Source organism: Eurosta solidaginis, chromosome 3 (assembly GCF_040869045.1).
Source record: "Eurosta solidaginis isolate ZX-2024a chromosome 3, ASM4086904v1, whole genome shotgun sequence".
NCBI lineage: Eukaryota > Metazoa > Arthropoda > Insecta > Diptera > Tephritidae > Eurosta > Eurosta solidaginis.
In genome coordinates, this window is record NC_090321.1 from 258,684,872 (window position 1) to 258,702,116 (window position 17,245).

The following is a 17,245-nucleotide window of genomic DNA, read 5'->3' on the forward strand; positions in this document are numbered from 1 at the left end:
TGTAGTTTTTCTGCTTTGTCTAGTTAAAAAGTAGTTATAAGTAGAGATGGGAAAGCGATAAATACCCAAATGGTAAATACCCGGTAAATTGGTTATATATGGTAAAAATGGGTAAATACTAGGGCTGGGACTATCTGCATATTCGAATATCCATACGGATATCCGTTTACACGGATAAAATCGGACGACATGGATATCCGGTTAATATTCGCTTGTGAAACTATCCGGATATATGAAGATCGGGCTAATAACCTTATTTTTGGATATCCAGTGAAAGCAAACAATTTATGTACCATATATGTTTATTTAACATTAATAACAATAAATTCGTTGGGCATTTAAATCAATTAACAGGGTTTTTTCACAATATAAACAAATGGCACTGTTCTTATTTTCACTTGTTTGTAAAATTGTAGCTTTTTAATTTTTGACGTTAATTTAATAATCAACATATTTTGTGAATAAGTTTTCGATGTTTGCTTCGTTCAATTCTGATATGCAGATATTCAACTTTTATATTCCAGTATTCGGACATACGGATATCCGGATTTCCCATTTATGAATCCGGATATCTGGATAGCCAGATTTTTTGCTTAGCTATCCGGTTATTCGAATATCCGGTTTATCGGGATGCAGTTCACAGCCCTAGTAAATACCCAAATATTTACCCAAAAGAAGGGTAAAAATAATCTTTTGGAAAATATGGGAAACAAACAAATTCAATTCAAAATGTGCCCAATTTGTCCTATATTGGTGGGTAGTTATCCATTACGCTATCGGTTGAATTAGTTTTAATCTGTAATCCAGCGTTTTGCAAAAATATTTAGCCAATAATGCATGCCGTTGCAAAAATTTAAGTTTACCCAGTAAACATTTTAAGTCAAAGAAGAGTCGGAAAAATATCTAAATTTGTGCGTTTGCAGTCGGTATGTGCTCATTTGGGTGGCCGAAACCAATGTATTTCCCTTCTTGCAATGTTCCTCCTATATGAGCCTATTAACGTATATCATTTGAGCCTAAATAAGAGTCCGATACAAGTCTTAGAGGCGTTTAAACAGCTCATATTATACTCTACTGGAACTCTCCGGCGTCATTTTTATACCTTTCATGAAAATGAAATGGTATATTAATTTCGTCACGAAACCGAAAATTGTATGTCCTTAAAGGAAAATAGATAGACCCACCATTAAGTATACCGAAATAATCAGGTTGAAGAGCTGAGTTGATTTAGCCATGTCCGTCTGTCCGTCTGTCTGTTTGTATGCAAACTAGTCCCTCAATTTTTGAGATATCTTGATAAAATTTGGTGAGCGGGTGTATTTGGGTGTCCGATTAGACATTTGTCGGAACCGACCGGATCGGACCACTATAGCATATATCCTCCATACAACCGATTTTTCAGAAAAAGAGGATTTTTGTAATATCTTACCCAATTTAACAGATTGAAGCTTCAAACTTCACCATATACTTTCGTATATTGCACATATTGTTGCCTGAAAAAATTTATGAGATCGGTCGTATATATAGTATATATCTCATACAACCGATTGTTCAGATAAGAAACTTCGCAATTTTTACCCCATTTTAACAGCTATAAGCTTCAAATTTCACCGATTGCTTACGTATATAGCATATATTGTTGTCTGAAAAAATCATAGAGATCGGTTGTATATATAGTATATATCTCATACAACCGATTGTTCAGATAAGAAACTTTTCGCAATTTCTACCCCATTTTAACAGCTATAAGCTTCAAATTTCACTGATTGCTTACGTATATAGCACATATGGTTGTCTGAAAAAATCATAGAGATCGGTGGTATATATATTATATACCCCATATAAACTCTAATTTTTGCCCCCTTTTTACGGCTAGAAGCTTCAAAATTCATCAAATTTCATCAAATAGTTACGTTTACGTCATATATTGTTGAAATACGTGATTCGTAGTCATAGTTTTTACACGCAGACCACAAAAAACCTGAAACTGCATCCTCACACAAAGTACCTACCTGTTTTTTATTTTATATTTATCTTAAAAATCGTTAAGGTATGTAGATCTGTTCACTATATATTTCTTATCTTATACATCCGATTATTCGGAGATTACGAACGGGATAAGATTATTGTTCAGCCCCATTCATGAAAGGTATGAAGTCTTCGGCACAGCCGAAGACAGTCCCGTTCTTACTTGTTAACTCTAATAAACTCTGATTATCTGACACCTACATGGCCTATTTATTAGGCATCGTCAGCGCTTATTGGGGTCATATATAGTTCGACACACCTGGACAGAGCGTGGCAGCTTTGCGGTCACATTAAAAATGTCGAGAAGCTTCCATGAGCGGAAAAACGTCGATGCTTATACAAAAAAAGAATAGCAAGGGTAATAATAATGTACAAATGTAATTCATTTTGTATGAAAATGAAAAATTGTCGTAACAAATTTTCAAAATTTGTTCCAAACTCGCTGTGACGAACATACATAAGTAGTTGATAAATGATTATTTTTGCATGATAGGTTAGGAGCTTTTAGGCCGTTAAATAAAAGACAAAAATTAAATTGTCTTTTACACTCCTACGCGTTTCGACCCTTTTCTGATTCCTACATTGCCCACTTATTTTGGACTCGTTTCGGATTCTTAAATTATGAGCGCGTGAGCATGTTTGATGGGTAGCTTTGTTTGTGTATATATGTATACCCTTTAAACATTCTCTTACAGTTCTGGAGTTCAATATGGGTCCGAAAAATATCAGCTTCAAAAATGCTATCACCTTAGAGTCTTTTACGAGTATGACTCCAATTTGATGGCGGCCACCGTGGTGTGATGGTAGCGTGCTCCGCCTATCACACCGGTTCAACTCCCGGGCAAAGCAACATCAAAATTTTAGAAATAAGATTTTTCAATTAGAAGAAAATTTTTCTAAGCGGGGTCGCCCCTCGGCAGTGTCTGGCAAGCGCTCCGATTGTATTTCTGCCATGAAAAGCTCTCAGTGAAAACTCATCTGCCTTGCAGATGCCGTTCGGAGTCGGCATAAAACATGTAGGTCCCGTCCGGCCAATTTGTAGGGAAAAATCAAGAGGAGCACGACGCAAATTGGAAGAGAAGCTCGGCCTTAGATCTCTTCGGAGGTTATCGCGCCTTACATTTATTTTTTTTTTTTTTTATGAACAAACGAAAAATATTAAATTCAGTAAACTAGGCAGCTTCGGAATAAAAACTCAGACATTTTTCATATTCATATTCATATTTATTGAGTCAATGGCAGAAACCTTACTGACTAGATTTACAAGATTGCAAATTAACTTAAAACTAAATAACTAAAATTAATTCAAGGATGAGATACATTTTCTCGATAGTAAGACTCAATCCGTAACTTAAACAAAGGCCTGGGCATTGCAAAGTCAAGATTTATCATTCTAGAAATTATATTAAGCTCTTCGATACATCTTGTGAGAGGGGCAAAGCTAAGGTAATTGGTTCTCAGAACTTCACCGTAGAATATATTATGAGAGCGTAGAGATCTACTAGGAACTAGAAAATTTAACTGCCCCAACAGAGTTGAGCAATCAATAGTACCAGAGATAATATCGTAAATAAACATTAAATGTTGTACTGAACGTCTGACATGCAGTGGCATAATATTTATAAGCGTGCATCTGTTTATATAAGGTGGTAGGGGATTAACAAAATGAAGGGGTAGGAGGGCAAATCGAATGAATTTACGTTGAACCCTTTCAATTCTACCAGAGTATGTGCTGTAAATGGGATTCCATATGATAGAGGCGTACTCTAATTTAGATCGCACTAATGAATTATACAATATACTCCTAGTGTATGGGTCCTTAAAATCCTTCGCATAACGCCGTAAAAAAGCTAAATTAGCATACGCTTTTGGCATAAGATAGTTAACATGGTTAACGAAAGTGAACGAAGAGTCGAAAATGACACCAAGATCACGAAATTCTTTGACCGGGGCAAGATATGTATTAGCGATATAGTATGTTGACGTAAGCGCACTCGTAGATCTAGAAAACGTGATATGCCAACATTTGCTACTGTTAAGTCTCAGATGAGTATTAAAAGTCCACACATTAAGACCATCCAAATCTCTCTGTAGGAGCAATGCATCAGATACAGAGGTGATTCGCCTAAACAGTTTTAAATCATCAGCATAAAGTAAATAATTTGAATGCTTTAAATATAAGCCGACGTAATTAATGAAGATAACAAATAAGATTGGACCGAGAATACTAACTTGTGGCACCCCAGACGTTGCCAAGAACTCATAGGACCTCATATTCTCGATTTCAACAAATAAAATTCGATTTGTCAGGTATGACTTTAACCATGACAGAAAGGCTGAATGGAAACCAATGTATTCAAGTTTCTGAAGAAGTATTTTGTGGGACACTGTATCAAACGCCTTAGAGAAATCTGTGTATATAGTATTAACTTGATACCCATCCTTAAAAGCAGAAACAGAGTATTGAGAAAAAACAGCTAAGTTTGTCACTGTTGAACGACACGCAACAAACCTATGCTGACATGGATCGATTATTCCTTTAATAGCAAAAGCCAACTTCTCCTTTACTACTTTCTCAAACAGTTTTGAACAGGTTGATAGTTTAGAGATTGGCCTGTAGTTTGCTAACTCGCTCTTATTTCCAGACTTGAAGATTGGAGTAATAGAAGCCAATTTCCATCGATCAATAAAAACGCCAGTGGACAATGACACATTAAAGATATGGCACAACGGCACGCATAGCGAACTACTACATTTTTTAACCAAAAAAGAAGACAGCCTATTAATATCTTTTTTTAAAGAAGATTGTAGGGACGAGATGCCAATAATAATATCTGATTCCGATACCAATAATGAGTTAAAGTCCAAGGATTTAGCTGTATCAGAACCAACCCTAACATCAGAAATATTAGAGTCAACAACAAAATTAGATTTGAAAAAATCAGCAAAAAGGTTCACTGTTTCCACTAAACTGTTTGAACTAATGCCATTAAAATTGACAGAAGTTGGAATATTGGAGGAACCTTTTTTTGGGAAAAAGTTCCAAAAGGCCTTGGGATATGTCTTTAACTTTAAATGAAAAGTTATTGGTTGCTTTGTACAACTTAAAATACCTATTTCTAAGATTTTTAAGCTTTTTTAACCTGGTATTGTACCAGGGTACAGGGTAGGTATGTCTGTCGTAAGAGGCGACTAAAATACCAGATTCAAGGGGATGTGTAGCGCAACCTTTCAGGTTGCCAGCGCAATATATAGCTTCTCCAAACCCAATTGTCAACCTCACCTATCCGCGGTGAATCCTGTTTCACTAACAGACGAGGCTCTGGCGACCCCAAGCTCCTCATGGAACTTGGGGGTAGGGAGGGAGGGAATGGCCTGAAGGTTTAATGTGGCCACATAAATCGTTCCCGAGATGGTCGGGCTAGCACCTTAATGGTGCTATGGTACCGGAGCGTACCGGATTTGTATCCGGCAAAGGCCCATCACATCGATAACACTCCCCAAAGCCTTCGGGGAGCAACCTTATCGCTACAACAACAACAACAACAACAACATGTATTTTGCTTCGAAGATGGGGGAGATTTCTACTAAATATATCTGCGACAATTATTTCTAAATAAATAATTAATTCAACTAATATTTATTTCATTTCTATATTATCCTCATGGGAGTTTTATCACAACAATTTTCTCCCCTATGTTTTCCGCTTCGGATATATGTCAAAAATTCTTCCCAAAAGCCCTGAAGTAGTGTCATTAAAAGACTCAAATTTAGCAGTATATGATGCCAATAAGGCTTATATATGATATCGGAAGGAGGCCTGTATAAGACTTATTTTAGAGGAAAAATATGGGCATATAGCATTTGCTTCAGGCTCCTAAATGAGTTCATAACGAGTGCAAACGATCCAAAGTTTGGACTCCTTTCAGACTAATTGTTGACTCCGAGTATTTGCTGGGTATATTCCTGGTATTTACCAATAAAAATGGTAAATACCCGGTAGAATCCCAACTAATTATGAGAGTACTTACGAAAAAAAGCTTTTAAATTATTTACACGCCTTTGAAAACGCCGAGCATTTAAATTTATCTCCACAGCTTCTCCAATTGTGTAGTAGCTAAAGGTGATAGTTCGCAGTCCAAGGAAAGAAGTAGGTTCAACTAGTTTAGACCCCTTACAAAATATTGTGGCGAATGTTGATATCACTAGGCTGTTAGTAAATAATCACGCAACAACAAAATCATGCACCAGCCACTCTTATATACATGTCCACGTTAAAGCTAGCAACACTTATGTAGAAGGCGACGAAGAGATATTTCACACACACACACACACACATCTAGTCATGAGCCGAAGTAGTTACTCACACATACACACGCATGTGGCTTTAAACTTCAAATATACACGTATACCGATGGTAACCAAGCATGAGCTACAAGCGTTCTAGAAGGTGAAACGTTTAGACCTTTGGATAAATATGCGGACGAAGCAACGGAGAGTATAAAAGCAGCGCAAGGAATCAGTTTGATTTAAACACGCTATTTGTTGTGAAGTATAATTGTAAAGTACTACAGTCAAAGTAATCTAAATAAAGACCAGTTTGCAATACTGAACATTGGAGTGATTATTCAACAGTTTAGCGATTCGAACCTTAGCAGAAGGTTTCAAATGAGCGTAATTTCCCTAAATTCGTTACAATATTTTTAAAAGCGTAGGTCCCATATCGCTGGCTGTTTAGCTCCTGGAACGCGAACTTAAATACTTTGGCTTCGGGTGGTGTTGGTGTACAGTCCTTCTACTTCCTGCACCCACAAGTAGTACTGTGAACGCCAGTAATGAATCAACTCCTTATGTGGAAGAAGGGCAAGCCAAACTTAGCGTTACATCTAACTACGAAGGCAATCATACTTCTCACCGTACGCGGCGAATGCCTTTCTGGAAAAACTAGTAAGGGTAAAGAGCAGAATCAGTTCAGCAATGTTTTGTCGTAAATCGATTCGTACTACCATCGCAAGCCATCCGCTTGATACTGAAATAGACACGAATAATTTTGCGAGGAACGTACATATGGGCAGAGATTGAAATGAACAGGGCGGTTGAGCTCGCAAAAGAGAATGTACCCCTTGAGACATACACGTCAGACGTTCACATCAATGCCGGGAGTTTTAAGGTAGCTAAAATCTTGTAGGATTATTTCGTTATTCGGTAAAGATCAGGCATTTATGCAGCAGCTAGAATAGATTCTAAACAACTTATTTTTATTAAACGGTTTTATTTAGGTTGACTTGACAGGCTGCACGGTTGCACAGCTGCACGGCCGTTGTGAATGAATTTTGTAATCAAAATTTAAGTAACATCCCGATACGCTACAAGCTTAAAACATGAAATATAGTTCAGAACCCGATGACAATGCAATAATAAGAAAAAAATCGTCGCTAGGTGGCGCAAGGATCGAGATATTCACAAAATCGTATTTGTGGTCCGATTTGCCTCATATTTGGAACTCATAATACATACAAGAATAGAAAGCGACCTATGAAAAAATCGCCGCTAGGTGGCGCAAGGATGGAGATCACAAAAATCGTATTTGTGGTCCGATTTGGCTCATATTTGGAACACATAATACATACAAGAATAGAAAGCGACCTATGAAAAAATCGCCGCTAGGTGGCGCAAGGATCGAGATAATCACAAAAATCGTAGTTGTGGTCCGATTTGGCTCATATTTGGAACCCATAATACATACAAGAATAGAAGGCGACCTATGAAAAAATCGCCGCTAGGTGGCGCAAGGATCGAGATATTCACAAAAATCGTATTTGTGGCCCGATTTGGCTAATATTTGGAACACATAATACATACAAGAATAGAAAGCGACATATGAAAAAATCGCAGCTAGGTGGCGCAAAGATCGAGATATTCAAAAAATCGTATTTGTAGTTCGATTTGGTCCATATTTGGAACACATAATACATACATGAGAAAGAAGCAAACATTTTAAAATATGTAAACAATGCAATATACCAGTCGTCTACAAAAATGTTTGAAAAACACTATTGAGCAACTGATTTAAGTAATCGAACAGCGATTGAACAGGTGATCGAGGTTGCTTACTATTGTGAACGTTTTTATCAAACTTTCTTTTTATCAAAAATCTCTCAAAACCAAAATTTCGAAATTTCCATCGCAATTCTTCGCACCCTCAATGATATTTATTTTGCAATCAGCTGGCAACACTACAAGATATGAAAACGAAGTGCATAGGTTTTCGCAGTTCTGGTGGAGGAAAAGAAATTGTCGAAAACTGGAAAAATTCATAAATTCGCTTACGAAATCCAAATATACGATAATGACAAACAAAAAATTGGATGAACATATAAAATTGTCAGCTAAATAACATTCTGATTGCATAAAATTACGCTGAATCGTATATCGAAGACAAGTTGATGGCAATTTGGTGAAATTACGACTATAAACGAGTGGTGTACGTGAAAAAATGTGCTGAGCAACGTCCGCAATACGGGAAGTTACACAAAATCTTTATACATATATCCATAATCGTTGGATTACTGGTCCTAATGCAGTTAAGTTATGATCAAATCTAAGCTGGAATTTAAGTAAATCTTATTTGGCCCCTTAATAAAGGGGCCAAAATAAAGTGTGCAAAGTAATGAAAAAATTGGGGCTCCATAACGAACATACACATGCATAGGCATATATATTTTGCTAATCAGCAAATAAGGGAGAAAAGGAGATAAGCTGAAAAAAACCTTGAGGTGAATAATTGGTGACTGTTCAGTGTGTCCAAAAGTGCTGGCAGTGAGGGAAGAAATATTTTCAAAGAAACTAAAAATATCAAAAACTTGAAAAATCAAAACAAAATAACAAAAATTACGAGCAACAACCATTGTTGTGGCCAATTTAACTGCGCAATTTCCAAATTACTAAATCAAGTAAAACGTTAAAATCATAATTATTTGCCAAAAGCTATTTATCAGCAATATAAAAGGCGAAACATATAATCTATCAACGTCATTCATCATATACTTCGTTTTCGATTTAATATATCTACACTCAAATACAAAATCAATGAATTTTCTATAATTCTTTGCAATTGCTATACAAGTCAATTGTGCTAAATTATTTTATTTTACTTTTTTTTAATACGTTTTGTACATTGGCCACTCGCGTGTGCGTGTGTGTGTGATCATATTCTTTGGAAGACTTCATTCAGTGCTCTCACTGTTCTTGAAGTTAACTCCCAAGAACAGATCCCACATCGTGTGCCGTTGCCGTACAATCTTTGAATGGGATAGCTATGAACCAATTGAAATTTACGCTAGCGCAGATTGGTACTTTGGTCAAACAACTGAATAAGAAAAACTTTGCTGAAACAAGCGAGTGCATTAATCAGGTAAGCATACAAACTTGGACATATACAACCTATTTAAGTAATTTAGATTCTATATATATGCATAGACGTTCCTAAAAAAATTTCCAAGATCGTTTACTGTTTATATACTGTGTGTATACATATGTAACTATTTCAAGCAAATAATTGGGTGCATTCCGCTGTATTTTATAAAACATATTGGCCCTAAATGCAGCTTTTTGCTATAGAGGCACTTTACTGCATGGAAAGCTGTTCTTTGGTTAAATCAATGTTGCTATTTGAAAGACGGGAAGTGCATCATCTATATTGCTACTTAACCAAATTATTTTACGGACACCTCAATCCATATAGAGCTAATCGGTTGTTGTGTGATGACTGGCTTATTCGCTTGTGCATGGCGCAACCATGCAAGGTGGCAGCATGGGACAGCTGATTATAAACTTTTTTTATTTGATTTGATACATCAACTTCCGGCGCAGTACGATTTTGATATTTGTCCACCGAATTTACAAAAAAGTACATGATATTTTTATTTATGTTTGTAGGTAGGCGACCATGGTGCCACCTTGTATCGTTCCGCCATCCACTGGTGAAATTGTTTTATATTCACTGAACACACCCATTTCTATTTTGTTTTGTGCAGTAACATTGCCACCTAACCGTAATATATCTAAAGCAGCAGTTACGAACGAACGTACGTACAAATAACGTGTCAGCTGACACGACCTATCTTATGAATGTGCAATGTAAACGAAAACTCACCGATGTTCAACACGTAAGTACGTAGGATGGAACATAGAAATCAAAAAAATTTAAATTTTTCCCGTAATAACGTGTCAGCTGATCGCTCTCTCACTAGACAGAGTTGCCTAGAAAACTTTTGCGTGCTAATTTTTGACCGTTTGTAGTTTTTGTGCAAAAACACCAAATTAAAGTTTGAAAAATTGTGGAAATAATTCGAAATAATTATGTAAAAGTTCAGATTATAAATACATTTTACAACATCAAAAATTTAATTAGAAAAGGTTGATGTTACGTTACACACGTCGATGGGTAATTACAGCTTAAGATGGTTGTTGTGAAGAAAAATGAACCAATTGCTTTTTCTCAAGATATAAAAAAATTGACAGGAAATTTGAAGAAAAAGTAAAAGCGCCGAGTGTACCACCGTACACGTGAACGAAGTTATCTTCCTTATATTTTGAGACACATTAAAAAATTCTTATAAAATTGAAGCATAACTCACAAACAAAAAATTGTAGTGTAAAAATTCAATTGTTTGTAAGCGACATGTGTTTAAACGAACGAATTTCAGTTTTTAATTTGCATTGTTTGCAGTTTACTCCCATTTGCATATGCATGAAATTTATTTAATACGGATACAGACTTCAAAATAAATATTCTGGCGCACAGTCATAGTCCAAGTAATAAAGGTTTTAAATTAAGTTGCACCTTTTTGACGTAATTTTCCATGAGCTATATGTCAAAAAAGCTGCAACTAAATTTAAAACTCTGAATTTTTTTAGCTTATTACTTTTTATTAAAATTCAGGCCGTGGATTCTGTAACTGAGATTTTTGAAATGTATAAATTTAAAATAAAACCTATCCCGAAGAAAATTTTACTTATTAAAACTTACCCCTAAATTATCTAGGACCAGGTATAAAAATGGTTCTTAGCTTAAAAAACATAATAAATGTAAGGCGCGATAACCTCCAAAAAGATCTATGGCCGAGCTTCTTTTCCAATTTGCTCCTATTTTTTTCCTACACATTGACGAGATGGGACCTACTTGTTTAATGCCGACTCCGAACGGCATCTGCAAGGCAGATGAGTTTTTACTGAGAGCTTTTCATGGCAGATATACACTCGGAGTACTTGCCAAACAATGGCGAGGGGCGACCCCCTTAGAAAAATTTTCTTCTAATTGAAAAAAATTGTCTTTACGAGTTTTTGATGTTGGTTTTTCCGGGGCGTGAACCCAGGATCTTCTGTATGCTAGGCGGAGCACGCTACCATCACACCACGGCGGCAGCAGGTAAGTTAATCTCTTTTTTTTTTTGTGTCGGCCATGTTAGTTTTTTGAAATATAGGATAAAAATTTGCAGAACTTAGGAACTTAAAAAGATGAGCAAATAAAAACAATAGGACCATTTATGTCTAGAAACCAAAGAAACTGTCGAAACTTTTCCAATTTACTGTCAAAAGTTTTCTGTACGCAAGAACTACTTGTATATTTAAATAGAAAATTTATAAATGTTGAAACTGAAATTTTAATTAAAAAACAACTTTCTGTGCGCAGCAGTTTTGTAAAATTTGAATGCATGAAATTTAATTTGATGATGGCTTAATTCAGGATCATATCGAGAGGATATTACTTGTGTAAGGGGTGTGTTCTCTAAATTTTGGGAATATTTTCTAATAGACTAAGTACGGGGTTTTCAGTGCGAGTCTAAACTGCAGCTAAAGTTGACTAGGGTTTAACCTTGTCACTTTGTTCGACAAAATACAATAATAAGGGCGTTGCGGCAGTTTCTGTCAAAAATATATCATACACATACAAATTGTATGGGAGTAATCGGAAAAGATTTTAAAACGTAAAGTAGCTCTTCAGCGCGCCTTCAAATTTTGGTTTTGCGTGACGTTTCGGTTTGACGTTAGACTCGAAAAAAAAAAAATTATTATTAGCCCTCAAGTTTTTTGACCAATCTTATTTTTCATTTTTACTATGGTTAAAACTTGATATGAGCCCAGCCGAGCAGGTCATAACGAATAATTAATTTCTTGGAAAGGTTAATATCGACAGTTTCCAGTGATTTCGGGTTTTTCTCAATTTAGGTAGAATAGAATTCATTTTGATAATTTTGTACCTAGTCTATAAGACTTAATAAACTGAACAAAAAGTACATGGTTCGTGTTGATATATAATTAGAAATTTTGGAAATGCGCAGTTGAAAATTGAAGCGCCGCCAGAGAGGATAAATATAATAAGAGCCGTCACTCGTTACTTTTTAGGCATTTTATCGATGTTTTCTATGAGGTATTCGCTGTGTTTTTTTTGGCGAGAAGTTTATAAATGTCTTCTTTCAACATTTTCATGGCGTATTTGTGTTTATTTTTCCGACTGTATTTAATTAATTATTTAATTCTCTTTCCAAAAATCACGTTTGCATAAAGTGCCTACACTGCATGGATAAATGGGAGGCAATTCAAAAATGTCCCTCATAGAAAACATTCGGCATCAATTTTTTGATTTCCAGCGAGTTACTCGCCACAAAATAACGAGTGACGGCTCTTATTATATCTATACTCTTTGGCGCCTCGAACACCGCTCACTCCATAATTTTTAAAATGAGCTTGAACAAACCATTTAGTACCTACTTAATTTAGGCTTAATACGCTCATGTTCTACCTTTAACTCGCTAAAACTATACGGCAACCTTTTTTTGATAGCAGCGTTTACTAAAGGCCGTGGCACAATCAAATTTTTCATATACTTGTGTTTAATGCTGGCTGGCAACGGCACAAAAAATGCTGCTGGTAACCATAGCAACGGATGGTTGTGTGCGTATCGGGTGATTGTCGCTTGTGCGGCAACAGCAGAAAGCATCAAGCGCCATTTGTATTGAAAATTCGTAGCGTGCAGACGTAAACATGTCATCGGATTACGATTTTTTATTGTTGTAAATTTTGCGAATTTTCCTAAAATTTTGGAACTTTTTTCTAAGAATTTTTTCGAGTATGTAGTTTTGTAGCTTATTCAATTTTAATATATGTAATAAGATGCAAATTTTCTCTCACTAAGAAAATTACCTGATTTTTGGCAATATTTTTCCATCGAACCTTTGCATTCGTAGGTTTAATTAAACCGCAACGTAAAATCTTTTTCTTCCGCGAACTTGCTCATTTCACGTTCTCACAAAACTAACACACTAATGCATGTCAATCACGTTGGCCACGATCAAATAGTTCAGCTGTCAACCGAAAAATCTAAAAATTTTAATTTTCATCAACGAGAAGCCGACAACAAGTACGTGCGAGCACGACTACCGCCGATCGCCCGTTGCTATGGTTACCAGCAGCATTTTTTGACCGTTGCCAGCCAGCATAACACAAGCTTGTGCATTCCAAGATGTTGTGTTTATAAATATGAAGGAACTTCAGACTCGGCAATTGAAGTTTATTTCGCCTTTCCACTCACATACGAAATTCCGCGAAGCAATGTTATAAATAGCAATAACATATTTGCAATAAAAATATCTGCTAGAATATTTTGTATCGTATTCATTTGTTATATTGCAGTTTTTAATTGTGAAAAAATGGTAGAAAAGTTACCAACGAGTGGGAAAAATAATTTCACTTCGAAAGTGTGCCAGCATCCTCAGCCAAAGACAATGTAAAATTCTTCTAATGCTTGGCTTGCAACAAAACTTGAGAGTTGGCTATTTTTTCATATCAGATGGCGCCAGTATCGCTCGAACTGCCGTTCTCCATAAAAATTCCTGCGAACACATGCGTAAGATTGAATAAAACGCATCTATATGAGAAGCTGCTTATGTGATGGAGCTATTACTAACGCATTGCTTGTCATTGCAAAACCATTGAACATACGCAAGCTGATTGAACACAAAAAAATAGACTTCGTTAAGTTTTTGCTTCCACTCGTTTCTCCTCGCTAATCCAATCACTTTTCGCCGACGCCATTACAGTTTGCAAAGAAAATTTTCATAGGTGGTTTGACTTTATCGCAGTGATTCCTTAATTTGGAAAAAAGAATTTCGTAAAATGTTGAAAAATGAGGACAAACCAAAGCCCTAGCAAAGGGCTTTTTAAAATATAATTAAAAGCTGATGAAATTGTTTAGAATGCAGTAAAAAAAGTGCACAAACGAAAATGGTTTTTTTTCTTAATTTTTTGTTGACTTGTCGCTTCCGTCGTCGTGTTCGCTGCGTGTCTTGTAAACTTGGTTTATCTCGTCATATTCGCACAAACATTTTGCAAAAATACTAGTATCCATCTATATATGTGTGTATATATAATTGTTTAAACGGGAAGCGAACGATTTTTGTAATGTGGAATTCTCAGTTTTATGTGATATAAATAATAGTGAAAAATATTAAGAAGGATGAAAGTGGAACACTCAGAAGAAACATAAAACTGTGTTAAAAACAGCTATACTTCTGCATATATCTATATATTCGAGATTAATTCACGGGAAAGTCTGAAGTTCAATCATACAGAAAAGGGAATCTAAAATAGGTAATTCAACGCGAATTGAAACTTCAATCTTTTTGAAATTTATTTTCACTAGAGAAGTAAATATATATAGCTTTCCAGTGTCAAATGAGTGATGCATTGGAAAGAAGTGCTCAGCTGGAGTCTGAAGGCGATATATATGTGGCAATGTTTTCATATAAGAGCAAGACAGGTGTACAAATAAATAGTTACATGGCTATCTTTTTTTTCTATCATCGTTAAGTTTTGCTTGAATGAAATGCTGCCAACTCCGAGAAAATAGTTCCGAATTCAGAGTTGTTTTATACCAAGTTTGTTGGCAATTATGCTTAACCCTCGTATCCCACATATGTTTTTGTGGTAATTCTATACGCATATATATAATACTCCTATATCGCTACAAAAAGCTAAGAAGGGTTGGATTTTATATAAGGTGCCACGATTTTCAAACTTTTGTTGATTTGTAGGGGTAGAGGGGGTCCTAAAAATCACCAAAATGGAATCCGCAGCTCTAGGAAACTCTTAGTTTATGAAATATAAGCTTTTTAACTTCCAAATTTAGTAAAATTTCAACTTAAGTCCTGCACTTAAAATTCGGATTCAGAATCCGAAAGCAGAAACTATATTTTTTTTATCTCGTTTAAAAGTTATGGTAAAAGTCTAGTTGAGGGGTCGACTGCTAATACGCTACCAAAAATATCGAGAGAGGTGTCAAAAGACGCGTATTAATCTCGAGAACAATAATCCGATGGCGGAAAAGAAAAATTTTGTCTATATCCGGAGATATTTGCAGTTGAAGTTGGCGTTTTCCATGTGGTTGTTGTTGTGTTTGTACCCACCAAAAAAATTGTGCATCACCGTGGCGGTAGCCACGGTTAAACCACACACCCGGACGTGGCATGGCGTAGCCCAGGGTTATTTTTTATAAGCGCGGCCGAAGGCCGCCAACGCCGAAAGGTGTTCTGCGCAAAAATACTATAGATCCGACCCCCGGGGTCGGAGGTACCCGCGGGTCTTTTTTCGGTTTTTCGTTAATATCTTTAGAACGCGTTAATATTTTTATTTTCCGCCTTCGGATTATTAATACTGATGTCAAGACGCGTCGTTTGACACCTCTCTCAATATTTTTGGTAGCGTATTAGCAGTCGACCCCTCAACTAGACTATTACCAAAGTTATTCGCCGAAAACCCGTCAGTACTATTGCCACTTTTTTCGTTGGTGCAATTAAAAAACGAAAACATATGAAGGTGGTGAATAGTGTTGCCAGCTCCGCAACAATATTTTTTTTACCATGGTAGAACATTATAAGGTGGTGGCACGTTGACATAAATGCAAACAAAGATACACTATCAATGTATTTTGGGCCTAATTGCAGAATACATACATTTGTCAAATTAAAAAAATGTATGAGTATCGGTAGTGGTGTTTATGGTGAGTCCAACCGTATAATTTTTTTGGTGCAAATAATAACTAGGGGTAATTCCACGTCAAAAGGTACGCAGAAGGACATCACCATCATCCGACCCCAGCGGGTAAGGGGGTCAGAATATACCCGCGGTAGGTATGCCTGTCGTAAGAGGCGACTAAAATACCAGATTCAAGGGGTGTGTAGCGCAACCCTTCAGGTTGCCAGCGCAATATATAGCTTCTCCAAATCCAATTGTCAACCTCACCTATCCGCGGCGAATCCTGTTTCACTTACAGACGAGGCTCTGGCGACCCCAAGCTCCTCATGGATCTTGGGGGTGGGGAGGGAGGGGATGGCCTGAAGGTTTAATGTGGCCACATAAATCGTTCCCGAGATGGTCGGGCTAGCACCTTATTGGTGCTGTGGTACCGGAGCGTACCGGATCTGCATCCGGCAAAGGACCATCACATCGATAACACTCCCCAAAGCCTTCGGGGAGCAACCTTATCGCTACAACAACAACAACAACATCACCAACCGTGGCGGTAGCCACGGTTATACCACACAACCGTACTTGGCATGGCGTAGCCCAGGGTTATTTTTTATAAGCGCGGCCGAAGGCCGCCTATGTAGAATTAAAATTAAAATTTCCACCAAAAAAGAGCTTTTTCAAATTTTTGGGAAATAAAGACTAGAAAAGTTAAAGATAGATATATATACATCAGTTCAAAGGTGTTTTTATAAGCTATTTTTCGATTTTTTAAAATTTGAAATGCATCCACTACTTTCGGAGATATTTTGATTTGAAAAATTCATAATTTCGCCTTTTGACATGGAATTGCCCCCAAACCTTTCATTTGCACCAAAAAGAAATATACCGCTGGAATCAGCATAAAAATCTCTACAAAGTCTGATTTTTTTTTGACAAATGTATGTATTCTGTACTTAAGCCCAAAATACATTGATAGTGTATGTTTTTTTGCATTTATGTAGACGTGCCACCACCTTATAATGTTCTACCATGATAAAAAGATATTGTTGCGGAGCTGGCAATACTATTCATCACCTTCATATGTTTTCGTTTGTTTAATTGCAACAATGAAAAAAGCGACAATAGTACCGACGGGTTTTCCGCGAATAACTTTTAAACGAGATTGAAAATATACAGCCCTATTCTGCAT

The 17,245-nt window shown here is 36.4% G+C and overlaps 1 protein-coding gene across 3 annotated transcripts in view; it reads left to right on the forward strand.

The window, feature by feature from the left end:
- Nucleotides 1-8,269: 8,269 nt before the first annotated feature.
- Nucleotides 8,270-17,245, forward strand: part of Not1 (CCR4-NOT transcription complex subunit 1) — a 59,151-nt gene continuing 50,175 nt past the window's right edge. For 2 of the 3 annotated variants that reach the window (XM_067776107.1, XM_067776108.1), the window contains exon 1: nt 8,270-9,442. In XM_067776107.1, coding sequence (XP_067632208.1) covers nt 9,347-9,442 — 96 coding nt within the window. In that variant the 5' untranslated portion in view covers nt 8,270-9,346. Of the gene's footprint in view, nt 9,443-14,111; nt 14,680-17,245 lie in introns of those variants that run through there. The other variant, XM_067776109.1, reaches the window with a different exon arrangement.